This window comes from Anolis carolinensis, chromosome 1, assembly GCF_035594765.1.
Source record: "Anolis carolinensis isolate JA03-04 chromosome 1, rAnoCar3.1.pri, whole genome shotgun sequence".
Taxonomy (NCBI): Eukaryota; Metazoa; Chordata; class Lepidosauria; order Squamata; family Dactyloidae; genus Anolis; species Anolis carolinensis.
Window position 1 is genome coordinate 154,812,355 of NC_085841.1, and position 17,463 is coordinate 154,829,817.

The window sequence follows — 17,463 nt, forward strand, 5'->3', positions numbered from 1 at the left end:
ACTTACTTTTGGAACAGTCTTATAGTTCTTGTCCTTGACCTTGTTTCAGTTTTACAAGATAAGTTTGACAGTGGAGCTTTGACATCTTCCTGTAGCTCATACTGTCGCAATAAAGTCTACTGCTGTATTCCAATTAATAATGCTATACATTCAACTTTACAGCTGAATACTGTAGGCATAAAATAATAAACTACAAACACAAAGGAGTGAATGCATGAATCATATTGTCTCGGGAGCACATAAAACATTTGCCTGAGATTTCTGGGAAGCGGCACTTCAGGTGGCATGCGATGTTTGAATGGCCCAGAGAATTAAAAAGCCACCCTGCAAATAGTAGCTTGAACTGGAAATTGCCTCTTTTCTCTTTTCCATGCAGACATTTGAAAATCCCATTGTACTTTGTGAACAGAATTGCCATTTTCTTTGGTGTCCACTGTGTTCCACGTCTGAAGAGAAAATGCTTACCGCCACGTCTATACGCATGAGCTTCAGCTGGGTGCATAATGACAGCTGCAATAACGCTACTTTGAAAGCAGTTATAAAAGCTAGCTTTATATATGATTTCGCTTGCAGGAAGTAGGATGTCTCAGGAATCACGAAGAGATTTTGTAAAGCAGCAAGGCAGGCAGCTGTGAAGAGATTTCAGAGGTGTGCTGCCTCAGGATGGGAAGCAACTCTTGAATCAGTCCTGCTTCGGGCTCATTGTGAGAGGACACGGTGTGATGTTCCTCACAGATTCTGAATAGTTACGTGAGAAATGACAGCTGAATTGCTAACGAATTGATATACCAATATTGGTATTTTAAACTACCAGTATATCAAAACAACACATCCCCCCAGTTCAAGTTTGTTTTCATTTTCCCCCTTTGGTACAAGCTTACCGAATCTGGACCTATTAAATCTATTAAGTCAGTGTTTCTCAAACTGGGTCCCCAGATGTTTTTGGCCTACAACTCCCAGAAATCCCAGCCAGTTTACCAGCTGTTAGGATTTCTGGGAGTTGAAGGCCAAAAACATCTGGGGACCCCAGGTTGAGAACCACTGTATTAAGTGAACAAGAAACCTGTGGATTCCATGTCTATGGGGTGGTGGATCTGTACTGAATTTTGTTCTGAACTTTAAAGGAGTAATCCAAGGTGCTGAATTCTATCCCCAAAATAGCTTCTATAAACTTTGGACTGAAATCCAAAGATAATTCACTGAGTATAGGCAGAGAGATGGAAGGATGCAGATTGAAGTCTGCATCCTTCCATCTCTCTGAAGTCAAGGGAGCAAGCTTGTTTTCGGCTGCCCTGCAGACTAGGACGCGCGGAACAATGGCTTCAAACTACAGGAAAGGAGATTCCACCTGAACATAGGAAGAACTTCCTCACTGTGAGAGCTGTTCGGCAGTGGAACTCTCTGCCCCGGGTTGTGGTGGAGGCTCCTTCTTTGGAGGCTTTTAAGCAGAGGCTGGATGGCCATCTGTCGGGGGTGCTTTGAATGCGATTTCCTGCTTCTTGGCAGGGGGTTGGACTGGATGGCCCATGAGGTCTCTTCCAACTCTACTATTCTATGATTCTATCTGAAGCCATTCTTTATCCTGTATACACACCATTCCCAAATTATAAGGAAAGAATGTGGATGTGTGCATCTGTGCCAATGTACACTTATGAAAGTGATCCCAACTTAAAGCCCTCACCATACTACCAAAGTCAGCCATCCACATTCACATGGGTTAGGGACAAATAATTACATTTTTATTTTCTAATCTGTGAGAACACCTCACCAGGAATGTCTAAGTCTTCTAACACAACTGTATGGTCAACATCTACTGGATGTTGACCATAAAATCACATTGGGGGATCTTGCAACTTCTAGAGAGATTGTCTCTCTAGAAATCTCTGGGTCCTCCAGCATAGCTGAAGGAAATTTATCGTAGAGTCATAGTAGAGCACCTAAAGCACTTACAGGAGCCCCTGGTGGAGTAGTGGGTTAAAGCCTCGTGACTTGAAGGTTGGGCTGCTGATCTGCAAGCTGTCAGGTTTGAATCCCACCCGGGTAGAGCGCAGATGAGCTCCCTCTATCAGCTCCAGCTCCATGCGGGGACATAAGAGAAGCCTCCCACAAGGATGGTAAAACATCAAAACATCCGGGCGTCCCCTGGGCAATGTCCTTGCAGACAGCCAATTCTCTCACTCCAGAAGCGACTTGCAGTTTCTCAAGTCGATCCTGACACAAAAAAACCCCCTAAAGTTTCTTTGATGGAATATTTTCAATCAAATCAGCAAAAATCAAAACTATAAATGAGGAAAGACCACTATATTCTCTCTCTGCACTGCAGATTCTCACATTGATAGTTTTCCCTCTTTCTGTAGGAGAGAGGGAAACCATGTGAGGTATTGATGGTGTATGTGAGAAGTCTCAAAGTCTGCACACCTTCAGAAAACAGAAGAGAAAACAATCCCCAAAGGACAAGGGGTGATTTGCGGAGTGCAAATAACTAGAATTGCTTAGCAAGGTATCTGCTACTAAAACAGAGAATCCTTGGCTCAGAAATAAATCAAACAGTGGCTTTGAAAGCCTCTCGCCATTTTCTTTTCATAGAAAAGTGCTTCCAGATGTTCTTTTTTTCTATACATGCTAACAGCCAACTAAGAAATGGAACAGAAAATACCCGAAATGGTAGGTTTTACTTATTAATGTGTTTCTTTCATCTATATTCTGCTGTTTCTTCCACCATAGCCCTCATACATACATAGAGTTCTGCTCTGTTGTAACAATATAGCCTATAAAGCTAGGTGTATAATAAGAGGTTCAGAAAGGTTAGTGGCATTCTGTTACATTCTTAATGGGCTCTTTACCCTGCTGTAGCAGATTTACTTTAAAAATCAGTTTTACTACAAAATAATAAATGGTGTTAAAATAGTTTTTTTAATTCTGTCTTTTACGCATTTAAGAAACTGAGTTCAAGAAGGCAGATTTACTGTTTTGTTTTGGTTCAACAGAATTGGTCAACATTGAACTGTTGCTTTCATTTGGGGAAAGCCCTCTTTGATTAACATGCTCCGTTTTGCATGTGAGTACCACTTGTTCAAAGCTTTCACAGCTCAAGAACATTTAGCAAATGCCTGATGCTACATGAAGAGATCAAAAAGGTCTGAAAACTATCTGCTAGTTTTCTGTTAAAAGCAATTAGGCTACGTTTAAATTCCTCCCAGATCATCCTATAATAAATATTTTAGCCTTCCCTTGAGCCTCTCTTAGATTTCTCAAGACTTATGCTCTGGCAATAAAAACAATCAGAATTAGATTTTGATTAAAAATGGGCAATGTGGCTGTATGCGCCCCTGTCTTTCTCAACATCTGGTGATTAAAAAAATAGATTTTGATTAAAAAAAATTAAAAACACCAGTACACTTCAGTCCTTCAAGACATTTGTGATATGAATTAATTTCTTTGTCCTTCTATCATTTATATATTACAATGAAATGATGTTTTCTCTCCCTGGACCTATCCATATACACTAAATATTTTTTGTGCCATTCAGCAAATGGAAATACAATATAAATGAACACTGCTTAGGCTGGAGTAAGAAACATATGGCTCTCCGCTTGTGCATGAGACATGTATGACAGGAAACAGTACCCATCTGCTTCAGTTGATGCAACAGATTCTGTGTGTGGTCTCATGTCAAACAGGTAGTCCAGCCATGATTATCCATGAATTGACAACATCCCATTTCAATAACAGTGTTACCTTAAAAGTACAAGATCCCAGCTGATCTTGGAAGACAAGCATAAGAGACTGTCAATGAATACCAAGTACTGCATGCTATAGTTTTAGGAAAGGGACTAGCACAACCACCTCTGAGTGTTTCTTTCCTAAGAAAACCCTATGAAATTCATAGTGTTGCCATAAGTGTACAGGGTTGTGTGTACATATTGTGTGTGTATCGTGTGTACATACACAATATGTTTTAAATGGACCTCCCTTGGGACATTAAGCAGAATCTGCCATTTCTATTGTCTTCTTATTCATAGTTTGGAATGGGCTGTATGAAACATATCCCTCCAGTTGTTGAGCAAGAAGAAATCAGATTCTCCCTTTGTAAACCAAATACCTGACTGTAATCTCCCTAATTTGACTGAACATTAAGATAATTTGCAGAGGCTCTTCCCTGGGTACAGTTTTGTCCCTCTGAAATTCCTTATCCCATAGTCCCAGAAGATCTGTTGAAAACTACAGTCTTTAAGAGAATAAGAGAGAAAGAGATAGAGATAAAAAAATAAGACATTTCAGTCTTTTTTCTCTGCTGAGGCAAAAAATGACGGTGTAATGGATTCTGAGACAAATTCTTTGATATAGAAAAGAAGCTGCTAGTTACCTTTTGTAATTCTGAAATTGGTTTTCTATTTTTCCTAGTAATTTTACATAACAGCTTCCTGTAGTTATACCCAGTAGGATCCTCGGGCTGATATATTCCTAATGCTCATTATGTAGTAGATCCTGTGGTGGTTTTATTAAGCAAATGTCTCCTTTCGGCATTAACATTAATTACGATTTCTACAAATGGTGTGGTGGCCTGAGGGTGGGAGGCTGTAAGCATGCTGAAAAAACTGGAGTTTTCAGGGAGCAACTTTAAGCTTTATCACCTTTCCTGCTATGCATGATTTGAAATCTCAAGTTAGACCATTAAAGGTGGCTTCAGATATTTGAAATGCTGTCATGTGGCATTCCCTCTGCCCTAGATGCTGTGAAGAACATCTCACGTGATGTCTACATGCCTGCTTATAGCTAGCGGTTTTGCGAGGTAGTATCTTAAATTGATGATTATGATGATACTACTACTACTACTACTACTACTAATAATAATAATAATAATAATAATAATATTTCTTTATTTATTAACAGCTCTCCTCCTGGCTCGAGGCAGGGCACAACATAGTCAAATACATCTATAAAATCACATATTAAATCATAGTTAAAATGCAACAATAAAAGCATATATTCAGACATGTTAAAATACCAGATACAAAAGTCAAAACACAATAAATATAGAATATGATTTTAAAGTTATGATTAAAATAGACTGGATAGGCCTGCTGGGAGAGATGAGTCGTCAGATGTGTTTTAAATTATGACAGATCATTTAGCTTTCAAAGCTCTTCCAGCAGGTTGTTCTACAGTCTTGAGGCAGCTGATGAAAAGGCCCTCTGGATGATGGTTCCCAGTTGAATTCTGTCGAGATGGAGTTGTTGCTCCCCAGAGGACCTCAGTGTTCAGGATGGATTGTATGGGGGAAGGTGATCCTGAAGGTGACCCGGATCCAAACCATGTGGGACTTTAAAGATCAAAAACAACACTTTGTACTTTGCCCAGAAACTAATTGGCAACCAGTGAAGTGATTTTAGTATAGGGGTGATATGCTCACTCCTGGACATTGCTGACAGTGTTTGAGGAGAAATACAGAGGTTGCTCCCTCCATGCTACATTCAAAAGACAGTTTCTATGAGTGCGTTTCTGTCACCTTTGCCTAATAAGAGAATGACATATTCAGTAGAAATGTGTGTGATATTTGTCTCGTATGTTTCATTCGTGTTTCTGTTTCATATCGTCCAAAATAGAAAGACCCCCAACAAAACAAAAACTGCCTCAAAACGAAAGGCAGGCGGGAGCTGATATTGGCTCCAAGCCTGCCTTTCAGATTGATCAGCTGTAGGCCCTGCACGGCCTGGGTGTGTAGGCCCAAAGCCTGCCCCCGTAGGCCCAAAGCTCCCAAGCCTACGATTGCAGGCTTTGGGCCTAGGCACCTGGGCCTTGCAGGGCCTGCAGCCGATTACAGAGTAAGGAGCAATCCTTACTCGACAATCACTTAGGCCTCGCAGGGCCTACAGCTGAGTAAAGATCGCTCCTTATTCTGCAATCGGCTGTAGGTCCTGCAAGGCCCAGGTGCCAAGGCCCAAAGCCTGCACCTGTAGGCCCAAAGCTCCCAGGCCTACGGGTGCAGGCTTTGGGCCTACATGAACAGGCCTGGGGGGGGGGAGGGAGGTTGGGGGTGGCTGGGTCATCCTTACCGAGTATTTGAGTGGCTCTGGCTGTGGCCTTGGCCGGCGCCTCCCCCCCACTCTGAAAAAAAAATGAAACAAAACAAAACAAATGTCTGACCTCTCAATTTCGGGAGGTCAGACAAAATGAATCAGGGCCTTGACAGAAGCCCTGACATGAAACAGAACAAGGTAAGTCCCGAAAGCCCATCTCTAATATTCAGCAACTAATATGGGACTGGTGTGACACGATATGAGGAACGGATTTTTAAAGGGTTGTTTATTTCACCCTTCCTCTATCTGCTTCATAAAACAGGAATAGCATTAAGCAATACTCGTCACTATAAATGCTCTCTTCCCTTCACTTTGTCCATGGTGTTGACTCCAACAGTATCTTTCTGTGAGAAGAAATGGCAGCTAGAAGACTGAGTTGATCCTATAGCCTACATTGTGACCTCCACATTTTTTAAAGGGAGTTGGAAAATCCTCTGAAGTAGATAGAGGCCATAGGGAGGGTTGCTCAGGGAGTGCCTGTAGGAAGAGGGGGGAAGGGCAACACCAGTCATGGAATAATAATAATAATAATAATAATAATAAGAAGAAGAAGAAGAAGAAGAAGAAGAAGAAGAAGAAGAAGAAGAAGAAATTTATTTGTTACCCACCCCTCCTCATGACTCAAAGTGGGTACAATATGGTTTAAACAGACAGACCTCAGTAGTAGCAAAAACTATGTTGGGAATACTGCAATTCTGCTGTGTATATGATTCCATCTTAACTAAAGTGACTATGATATGAACTTGTATCATAACCACTCGACCATAGAGACTAGATTTACAAATCCAGACCTTTAAAAAATTTCAGTTTGGCTTAGGCTTTGGTTCCCACTTTCGTTAAGTTTCATTTTGGTCTTTAATTTGGTCTGAAAAAGTGTGATTATTTTGATTTTGGCAGAAGTTTGGTTGTTGGGCTTCCCAACTTTGTTCTCCATTCTTCTTGCTGAATTTCTGTTTATCAACTTGTATTTAAATATTAATTTTGAATTTTCAAAAGCAACAGGGTAGTTTAGAACCTGAAATCCCACTGGATTTCAGTTTTTTGTAGGGACTAGGAATGCTCATTTTGGTCTTCATACTTAAAAAGGTTGTAAATGGAGTTGTCTCCGGCTAAAGAGATTGGAATGCATAATGTGTGAGGTAAGGAGAGAATAATGTTACTTCATTTTGAGAAGAAGCAGAAGAGACAAGAATTTGAACGTATTTTATAAAGGACCATCATAAACACTGAGATGTCAGGATGCTTATAGAATGACCAATAATAAATACCGTAGAGCCAGAATCTTGCTGAAATTATGTCTTTATAAGAATACTTACAACTGTGGGAACTGTGCAGTTGTGTAGTGTCTGCATCCAGGGTTACTATTACGTTGCTACATAGAAGGGTTAGCAAAGTATGCAATGGGTATATTATATATAATATATACTGGTTTTCAATGAGCACCAGCTCTGATATTCATCAGGTGCTCTTGCCGATATCTCATTAAGCGTCATTGCAATTCAGTAAAAGCAGGGGTCCCCAAACTTTTTAAACAGGAGACCGGTTCACGATCCTTTGGACCGTTGGAGGGCCGGACTATAGTTAGCCATCGAGCAATAATAATTAACAACAACAATAAAGAGGGTTGGAAGAGACCCTTTGGGCCATTGAGTCCAATCCCTTTCTGCCTTTGTGCGCCAAAAGCACAAGCAAAGCACCCCTGACAGATGGCCACCCAGCCTCAATGATGATAATAATAATAATAATAATAATAATAATAATAATAATAATAATAATAATAATAAAGAGGGTTGGAAGAGACCCCTTGGGCCATTTAATCCAACTCCTTCTGCCTTTGTGCACCAAAAGCACAAGCTAAGCATTCCTGACAGATGGCCACCCAGCCTCAATGTTTAATATTAATAATAATAATAATAATAATAATAATAATAATAATAATAATAATAAGGGTTGTAAGAGAAGAAGAGACCCCTTGGGTCATTTAGCCCAACCCCCTTCTGCCCTTGTGCCGTGGGGGCCGGATAAATAGCTTCGATGGGCCGCATCTGGCCCCCGGGCCTTCGTTTGGGGACCCCTGAGTAAAAGGGTTTCTTAGCACCTCTGCTACTTAGCAAAATATATGTAAAGTTACATAATGTAACCGATTGATCATATAGGAGTCCTGCAAAGATATTTTAGCAAAAACAGTTACGGGTTGAGCATCCCTTATCTGGAATTCCAAAATCCAAAACTGTCCACATGGATGGTTTCAATAGGGACGCCTTTGCTTTCTGATGGTACAGTTTATACAAACTTTGTTTCATGCACAAATTTAAAATATTGTGTATAAAATTACCTTCAAACTATGTGTATGAAACATAAATGAATTTCATGTTCAGACTTGGGTCTCATTTCCAAAACATCTCATTATGTATGTATATGCAAATACCAGTATTCCAAAATCATTCATCTCCCTCCCCCTCTCCCTCTCCCCAAAATCCACAATACTCTTGATCCAAAGCATTTCAGATACAGGATCTTCAACCTGTGTTAAGGGAAATGATGAACTCCTCTTCATTGCCAGTTAATATGTAGCAACCTAAGCAATTGTTGGATTGAAAGCCATACGCAGACAGAAGGAGTTTTGATAATGCCATTTGGTCCAAAAGAGGCTTTAGATATTACATAGCATATGTCTGTTCACAGTCTGTCCAAGCAATTTACTCTTCTTGTTCTCTGCATTGTTAACAACATTTGAATATGGACGTACACCTCATTATTCCGCCCTACAATTTTATTTCATTACTTTGTAATTCATCAATTTGGTATCCCAGCCGAAATGAAATACGTTTAAGAGAGGAGCTCAAAAAACCTTCAGTTCTTTTAAGCTACATTAGCTTGAGTTCAAAGAAAATATTTTGATTTTTGTTCAGCTGATCAATGGAAACTGGAATCAACACTCACTTCTTCAGAGGTCAAAAAGATAACCTCTATGGGAGGCTCCTGTGACTAGTTTGTATGGAAAACGAATTGTTTGTATGTGGTTCAAGAGATTTTATTAAATAATTGTACTTTGTAAGCATCTATGGTCATGTAGAGCCATTTCACACAACGTAAGAGAAACATGTATGAAATGACTCATTTTTTTTGCATCTAGTCCATTTCTTTATTTGATTTATTTTTCATTCTATCCTTCAGTTATTGTCTTTGTAAACTTGCCAGTTTTTTCAACTCCTGTTTGCTCCATTTGTCAACATGGAGATGGAGCCCATTACTCAGTGAAAGCATTTGTCATGTATGCTGGATGTTCATATAGACCACTTGTTTATATGGGTCTTGATTAAGCAAAGACTAGGCTCACCAGTTCAGCTTTAAAACAACTTCAAAAGGTTTCAAACCTCCAAACATTTCATCTTCTTTATAGTTGTGTGTGGTTTGAATCATGTTACCACATTTCATCTTAAACTGGTAGTTTTAAAATAGTTCCCAAAGGACACAATGGTTTATTTTTCTCTAATATAGATCTGACACAGGCCTGCTGTTATTTCTGTAGCATCTTTAATTATCTGTTTGCTCTCCAGAGAAGACTGACCCATTTCAGTGCAGAATAATTAGCCTTTCAGACACCATTGCAATTCCATCAAATAGACATAACATACAAGGTGACATTTTGCTATCAGGACCTGAAAACTATGTGTTGTGTAGGATGGACTTATTTTGATTATCATTTAACATTATCAATATATAATTTAAGAGTGTATAAACTTGAGTTGCCGCTATTTTCATAATGGCTTCTTTTGCCCCACAAATGATATTTGTTTGACAAGCAAACAGTTTGGGAGTGACCACCATGATTAGAAATAAGGTATGGGTCTTTTAGACAGATTTTTCTGTTTCCATTACCTTATGAGTGACAGACACACTTTAAGGCCACCTTTACATCAAGATTAGTGCAGATGGATTAAGCTGAAGGAGAAAAGTGTCATTCACAAAAATGGATCTGTACAAGTGTTCGGGGCCAGCCCAATGCAATTTACTACTAGAAACAAAATCACATTATTTTTTGGCATCTGAGACAGATAATCTCATGCATGCTTCTCCACTTAAATTTTAAAAAATGAACAGTTCTTTCATGATATCAAAATTTGCTTTTGGAAAGAGGTGCTTCATCATCTTTAAGGGTAGTACTAGTTTGAGAGTTTGAAGAAAATGAATGTGGTGGTGATGACGGTACTGGATTCCGTCAAAGTATTTCCAACATATGGTGACCCTAAAGTAGACATATAGTTGTTTTTTCCTTTGTCGAGATTCATGCAGAAGAGCTATGTTATTGTCTTCATTTGAGGTTGAGAGACTATGATTTACCCAGGGTTACCCAGTAGGTTTTCATGGCTGAACAGGGATTTGAACCGTGGGCTCCAGAGTTATAGCCCAATGCTCAAACCACAACACCGTGCTCTGAAGATCTTGACTTATTGCAAGTTGAGAATAAGTCTTTCCTGTGTTTGCAGCTGCCTTGCTTGCCTTTCTGGGATATTAGGGATTTATGCACCATGGAGTTTCTTACCATTTTCACAGTCTTATAGGGCTGGTTTGTTCTCTCAATGTTAAAGACGTGAGAGCTAGAAGGTTATACATAAACGGTAAGTCAATTGCGATGTTTTCTTAGAGCTGAATGCATATTCTCTTGTGTCTAAATGAACTGATGCTATTAATTAATTCCAAAAACTGATGTCAAGTCTGAATCATGAGGGTTCAGATCTTGAGAAATGGCTGAAAGAGCATGATGCACATTCCTTCCTTTGTATTTTATTTTTAGTTAGGTATTTAATGTGTCAAAAAATGTTGCCTTCTGTTTTGAGAAATGTCTGGTTATCATGATTAGGCTTCTAAACTTCTTGTTTAAAGCTTTTTAATTTTTTTTTGTTTTGTTTTGTTTTGTTTTGGCCAGATGTAAACTCAAGGTTTTACGTAGAATATTCACAAGCTTTGCATTTCCAACTAACCCTCTTCGAAACATGTCAACTTCATATGGGCACCATTTTTTATTATTCAGTATTAATTCCAGTACATTTAAAATCCATTTTGTGTTTTGAGATGATAAAGCATTTGCTATTGAATTTTGTTACATGAAGTTATTTTTAACTGCTCTGTGGTAATGTATTCTTTGTGCTTCTAATTTATTGACACAAGAAACCCTTTTTTCTCTTAGAAATGTGGAATGTTTCATTATTTCTTAAGCTACTGTTTCTTGCTTTTATGAGCATATACATTTATCTGTATAATGTGTATTATGTTTGTGATTTCTTTGAATGTCAAGCGTTGAGCCAGTCTTGCCAACAAAAGCTATCAAGCATTTTCTATTTTCTCTACTTTCCTTGTTTTTCTTTTTTTTAATAATTAATTTTTAAAAACTCTTAATGGGAATTCTGGCACTGTCTATCTTCTCTGTTCTGCAGAAATGTTGAAGGAGTTGAACCAGCAACGCAGAGCGAAAGAGTTTACAGACCTGAAAATTATTGTTGAAGGCAAAGAGTTTGAAGTCCACCAAAATGTTCTAGCTTCCTGCAGCTTGTATTTCAAGGACCTGATTAAAAGGTTTGCCTTCCTTCCAGCTGTGATCTGGTCTGTTCTTTTGTAGGGCGCATTTGTGTCGCTTTTTTTTCCTCCCCTCTCTTTCAGGTTTATGAAGATTTGACTCTCCTGTCACAGAGCCAGTAGCCATTCTTTCCACTTACTCTGAATGTATTTTTTTCTCAAAACAAAAGTTTCAGATCCTTTCGTTACTCATAACTTGAGCTGGACAATTCCTTGCATATTTTGGCTGAAGGTCTTCTCGCAGACCATTTTGAAGTCAAACTAATACAAATTATAAGTGGTGCCCAAAATCACAAAGCACAACAGTTTAAAGAAATATGGTGAGCTCTTCCTTTAAGGCTTTCTATCCCTGGGAGATGGTGAGCTCAAGAAGATGAAGACTGAGTAGTGTAGCATAGATAGTACCCTTTTGTCTTTGATGTTTTGGACACCTGACGCTTTGGCTCTTGAAAGCCAAAAGATTAATAAGAAAACATACCTTAGTATTTGGATGCAGATTTTCATGTATAACAACACACTTTTTAAAGCAGGGCATAGGACAGAAGCAAGAAAGGTTTACAATTTTACAAAATCCTGAATTCTATCTTGGTAAATTCTATCTTGGTAAAATACTTTTCTCCCTAGCCAAATAGGAATTTTGTTTAACTGCTTAGTGGTGTGTGTGTGTGTTTTATAGAACGTTTTCGCACCTTTGCAGTTTTTTCCCTCTGTTTCCAGCCAGTTGAATCTAAGCATCGCATGGTTCCCTTTTACTTTCCATTACACTGATTATTTTAAATGTACTTGCTTCTCAGATGCACATGGAAATAAATTGCTAGTTTTCCACAGTTAGTAACAGTGTAGCAACATAGAGGGAACTCACAAGAATAATGTTCATATTTCTCTCAGTCGTCAGCAAATTAATGGGGCTGCTGATTTTTGCCTTGCAGTATTTTTCCTGAGCAAACTCTGAACCCGGAGTGTGCAGACACATACACAAACACACACACACAGTGAGACCGGGGAGATTTACACAACACTGTGCTTACTTTCAGATTGTGCATTTCAATGTTGCCAACTAACAACAGAGCACCTGTATTTTATTCCAGGGTGGCATGTTTGCTGGTATCCGTACGTTCCGTCCTCTTGCTTAAAGCTTGGGTTTCTTTCTAATTATGGAGATCTTACGCTATTGTCGTATAATTGCACTGACTGCCTTATCTATTATTCATAAAAGGTTGGCCTGATAGCTTGTTTCCTCCCCCCCCCCAAAAAAAATCGTAAATCTAACTATAGCGAGCTCGAGCTGTTCTCTCCATCTCTGCTCTCCTGTCTGCTCATTATCACTTACTAGTTAAGGCCTGCATTATATGCCTCTCACAGAGATGAGATATTATTCTACAGGGGAAGGCAAATCTTAGACTCTGTTTATAGAAACCCAGTAATTGACTGGCCACGTAGTGTCATTGAGCATAGCTGTGATGCCTCTCACTAACTAGTCAAGTCATCAGATATGGTCCGCTTCTTGAGAGCAAGAGAGAGAGAGAAAGAAAACAGAGATAGTTGTTATTTATCTTAGAGAGTTGTCAGTTGGAGATGAAGTGCAGGATGACTACAGCATTAATAAAGCCGTCCTGGTAGAGTTTCAGTCCAATAAGTGAGAACCTTTATATGACTTGTATTTTGCTATGAACAGATTATATTAAGCTACTGTAAGCCTCCTTAATTGTTTAGCATAGAATTCCATTATCCATGGATTCAGTATCCATAGTTTCACTTTTCCCACCCCCCAAAATATTCTCCCTTCACCGTAAATCTTATGGGCCTTTCTAGGAATTTCAGCACAATATTGTGGTATGCTAATAATAATAGCAGTAGTAGTAGTAGTAGTAGTAATTAATAATCTTAATTTATACCCACCCTCTCTCCCCAAAGGGACTCGGGACGGCTTACAACAATCAACAGATACAAAAATAATATAAGCAATAGACAAAAACAATAACTAATTATCACTACATAAAATTAAAAACATACTAATAAAACATTAATAAACTTTAAAACTGTTTCCCAAACTATGCTCCCAAACCAATAAAAATATGGAGTTTGCTATTATACATGGGTTCAAGTATCCATGGAGAGTCTTCAGATCTATCCCCCATAGATACAGGAATCATACTTCAAACATTTTTTAAAAGAATACAATATATTTGAACTGAGTTTATATATCTTTTTATACCAAAGGTTTTAGAGACCAGAAAAGATCTCATCTAAAGTGCCATGGACTGAAAATGGGGTTACCTATGTAAAGTGTTGGCTCTTTCACTGAACCGTGACTTTGCCCAAAATCTGAGTAGAAACATACCTGCATTTACTGGAGTGTAATCTACCATCGAATCTAATGCACACCTCAATTTTCAAAACCCTGAAACCAAAGAAAGTATTTTCTGGCGAATGTAATGCGCAGCGCCAAAAGGTGCACTCTTTGTAATAAAAACAGTGGCTGCCTGCTTAGAATTCCTTCTTTAAAAACAAGTGTTAGAGCAGCAAAGCTTTCAGCAATGGAAAAGACAACCTTGGATGCATCTATGCTATAGAATGAATCCACTTTAACTGCCTTGGCTCAATGCTATGAGGCCATGGGAACTCTAGTTTGGGATCATGCGGGCTGCCAAAGAATGCTGATGCCTCACCAAACTACAGATCCCAGCATTGCATAACATTGACCTATGGCAATTAAATTAGAGATGATATCCCAACTGCTCTTGAGGTAGCTTCCCCAGCACTTAGACTACCATATTATGTGAATATAATGCACACCCTAATTTTGGGGAAATAATTTAGCCAAAAAAGGTGAGCATTAGATTCAAGTAAATACAGTATATCATTTCAGAGGTTTATTTTTTCACTGTCTTTTAGGGATTGTAATTTGCAAATGCAACCTACATTTATCTCAGACCAGTATCTCAAAGCCACAAATAAACCAGAAGTGAAGTTGAGATAACCAACGTGGTCAATTATTAACAGGAAGAAATGCACTATAAATTTTCCTGGACAGTCTGTTCTGTAAAACAGAATTTAGTGAGCTGTATTTATGAGCTAATAAAGTACACAATGTATACTAGTGCTTATGATGGAATTACAGCTTCTTTTGAAAGGGCAAAGCAACTTCAGAAGAGGATTATTAAAAATACAAAATAAAGATAGGGAGTGCTTAAATTTCCCCTCTTCTTCTTTATATCTCCAGCTTGAACTCCCCATTTCCTGCAGGTATTTTCTCTTCACTTTGTCACATTCATCTTAATTCTTTATTCTTGGGATTTTATAGTGTATAAAATAGCATGTAGTCCCACATAGATAACAAAGCTATTTTCAAACAAAAACAAAAAAAACGAACATACATGAGCAGTGGTTAAAAGTGTTTTCTCAATTTTTCCAGATGTAACCTCTAGCTTTTCCTCTTCTTTTCAAATCAACTTAATTTGAACTTTTCTAACTTTCCTATGTGTATTAAGAATAGCATTAGACTCAAGTGTTTATTGATGTAATCATTCCAAATTTGCCATTTTGAGATGATCATTCATTTGGTGAATAGGTCCTGTGAGGACTTACTCAGTTCACTGACTTGGAGGAAGATAAAAATGTCAGCCTAAGACACGAAATAACAGTAACTGCCAAAGTGTAAAATTGGATCAGAGTTACGTAGCATGAGGTTTCACCCCTCTTTTGATAATTAATAGTAAACTGTCTTGGGTCTCCTTTTGGGAGAAAGGCAGCAAATAAATTAAATATAGAAATAAATAGACTAACAAGATATGCGAAGCCACAAATATAGTTCTTATGAGCACAAACATAGATCTGAAGCATTTTTCTGCTTATGGAGAACATGAATATCATCTTTCTGTAGAATGTGATCTCAAAATGAATGTTTCAAGCTTCAAATGTTGGTGGTACGCTGGACTTTGTTTTTCTTTCTTATCTGTTCAAGGGTTGCCCCTCATCTCTTTCAATATTTGAGTAAATATTCTTCTTCTCCAATCCCCTAAACTGTGTACCATCCAAGCCTTGAAAATAAAGTTCTAATAGATTTTTTACCATTTTTTCACATTTTAGAAACCTAATAATATAGTATTCTAGTCTGTATTTTGCATACAAAAATACTGTCATTTTGCCCTGGAGGAGTAGAAGAGCAGACAAATCTGTCATTCACTTAAGTATCATGGGAATTAGCTTCTTGTTGAAACATCAAGGCATTAATCTTGACTTTTATGACCTGACCTCCCAATGAAATCCTCTGACCATATTCATGTATACATTTGTGTATTTGTATTGTACACATTAAAATAAATTAGACATGAATGAATTTGTGGCCAAAGTGTTTGTGTAGACTAAATCATGTGGAGCCAACGCTATGGGTACTTTTATAATACATTTCAGTGCTTACAAGAGCAAAGACAGACGTAGTTTGTGTATTTTCAGAACCCAAGTCAAATTTTTATTCTACATTTTCTGATCTGGAGGAAGTTCAAAAAGTTCAAAAAATCTATTAGGTAATTAATCTATTAGGCATTGCAAAGTAAGATACTTATCATAGGGCTACCTTTTCTCGCAAACATGAAGTCAGACTAAATATTCATAGTGTGCCTTCTTTAGGCCTTAAAGAGATAAAACAGGTCTTTTTACTCCCGCATTCAAGAAAGAAGGAAAGAATTAGGCTTCCCTGAGCCAAGACACTTTCTGCAGCCGTAAAGAGTATTGTCAACAGCTTCTGTTAAACCAATTATAAAATCTGGGGGTTGGTCGGATGGACTGATGGAAAGAACAAAATGTACTATTTCTTTTTAAGGTGTGTGGAGGGAGGGGGAAAATGCTTGAGATGCCTGTTCTCTAACCTAAGATAATAAAATACTAGCATGGAAAACAGTTTCATGCTTTCACTGATGGCTTCCTTTGGGGAGGGGGTGCATATAGTCTGCTTTGTTAAACAGTGGCACATATCCCACCTTAATATTTCAGCTGGCTGTTAGGTTCGATGTTTTCCAGCTGCCAGACTTCTGGAAAACTTGTTTTCATTGAGAACAAATTTGTGGGATTCGATGTAAAATGTGTTCAAAGTTCCAAAAGTGTTTAACTTTTTCCCTGCAGAGGAAAATGACAGTATGGTAAGGTGATCTACCTTGTGTTGAAGCTGCCACAATAATGTAATATGGGAGATTGAAATCACTAGCTAAGTTTAGGTTGTTAAAGCCAAATTGAACCAAAAGTGTTCAGTACTGATGTGTCCAAAGTTATCATGGAGACATGAAATCAGCCCATTGGTGCAGTCTCCCTCCTCAGTAAAGCACACAGAGATGTACTTGGACAGACAGGTAGTCTTTGGAAGTATGAGAACTTCTTTGAGGAACAAGCATGACTGAATCTTGGCAAAACTCTGTCTGTTTCTTTCTATGTGTGTTTATATTTTGAGTTACACAGTATTTAGATGATATTTTTAAAGCAATCAAGGAGCAACAAAATACTGAAGCTGATGTTTTGACAATAAAAATGCTTAATTTAATTTAATATAATCTACAATTGCACCATTTATTGAGATGGTGTCATGTTTGTTTTAATTGGTTATGTTATAAATCCACTCAGTTAAAAACAAACAAGTTAATGGAGTGTAATAACTTTTTTAATTGGTTGACATCCTTAGATTTGTCAGATTTGTGTGCAGATATTAACTGTGAAAGACAATATTTCCAGGGGGCATAATGTTAACCAAATGAACAGCCAAAATTTTCAGAAGTCAAACTAGACAGGACCCTTCTTTTTATATAAAAAATCTGCT

At 38.1% G+C, this 17,463-nt stretch overlaps 1 protein-coding gene across 1 annotated transcript in view; it reads left to right on the top strand.

Annotated features, from left to right (window-relative positions):
• Positions 1-17,463, top strand: part of klhl29 (kelch like family member 29) — a 543,161-nt gene that overhangs the window by 400,068 nt on the left and 125,630 nt on the right. Inside the window, exon 6 of the mRNA XM_008117088.3 lies at positions 11,519-11,657. Coding sequence (XP_008115295.1) covers positions 11,519-11,657 — 139 coding nt within the window. The remainder of the gene's footprint in view (positions 1-11,518; positions 11,658-17,463) is intronic.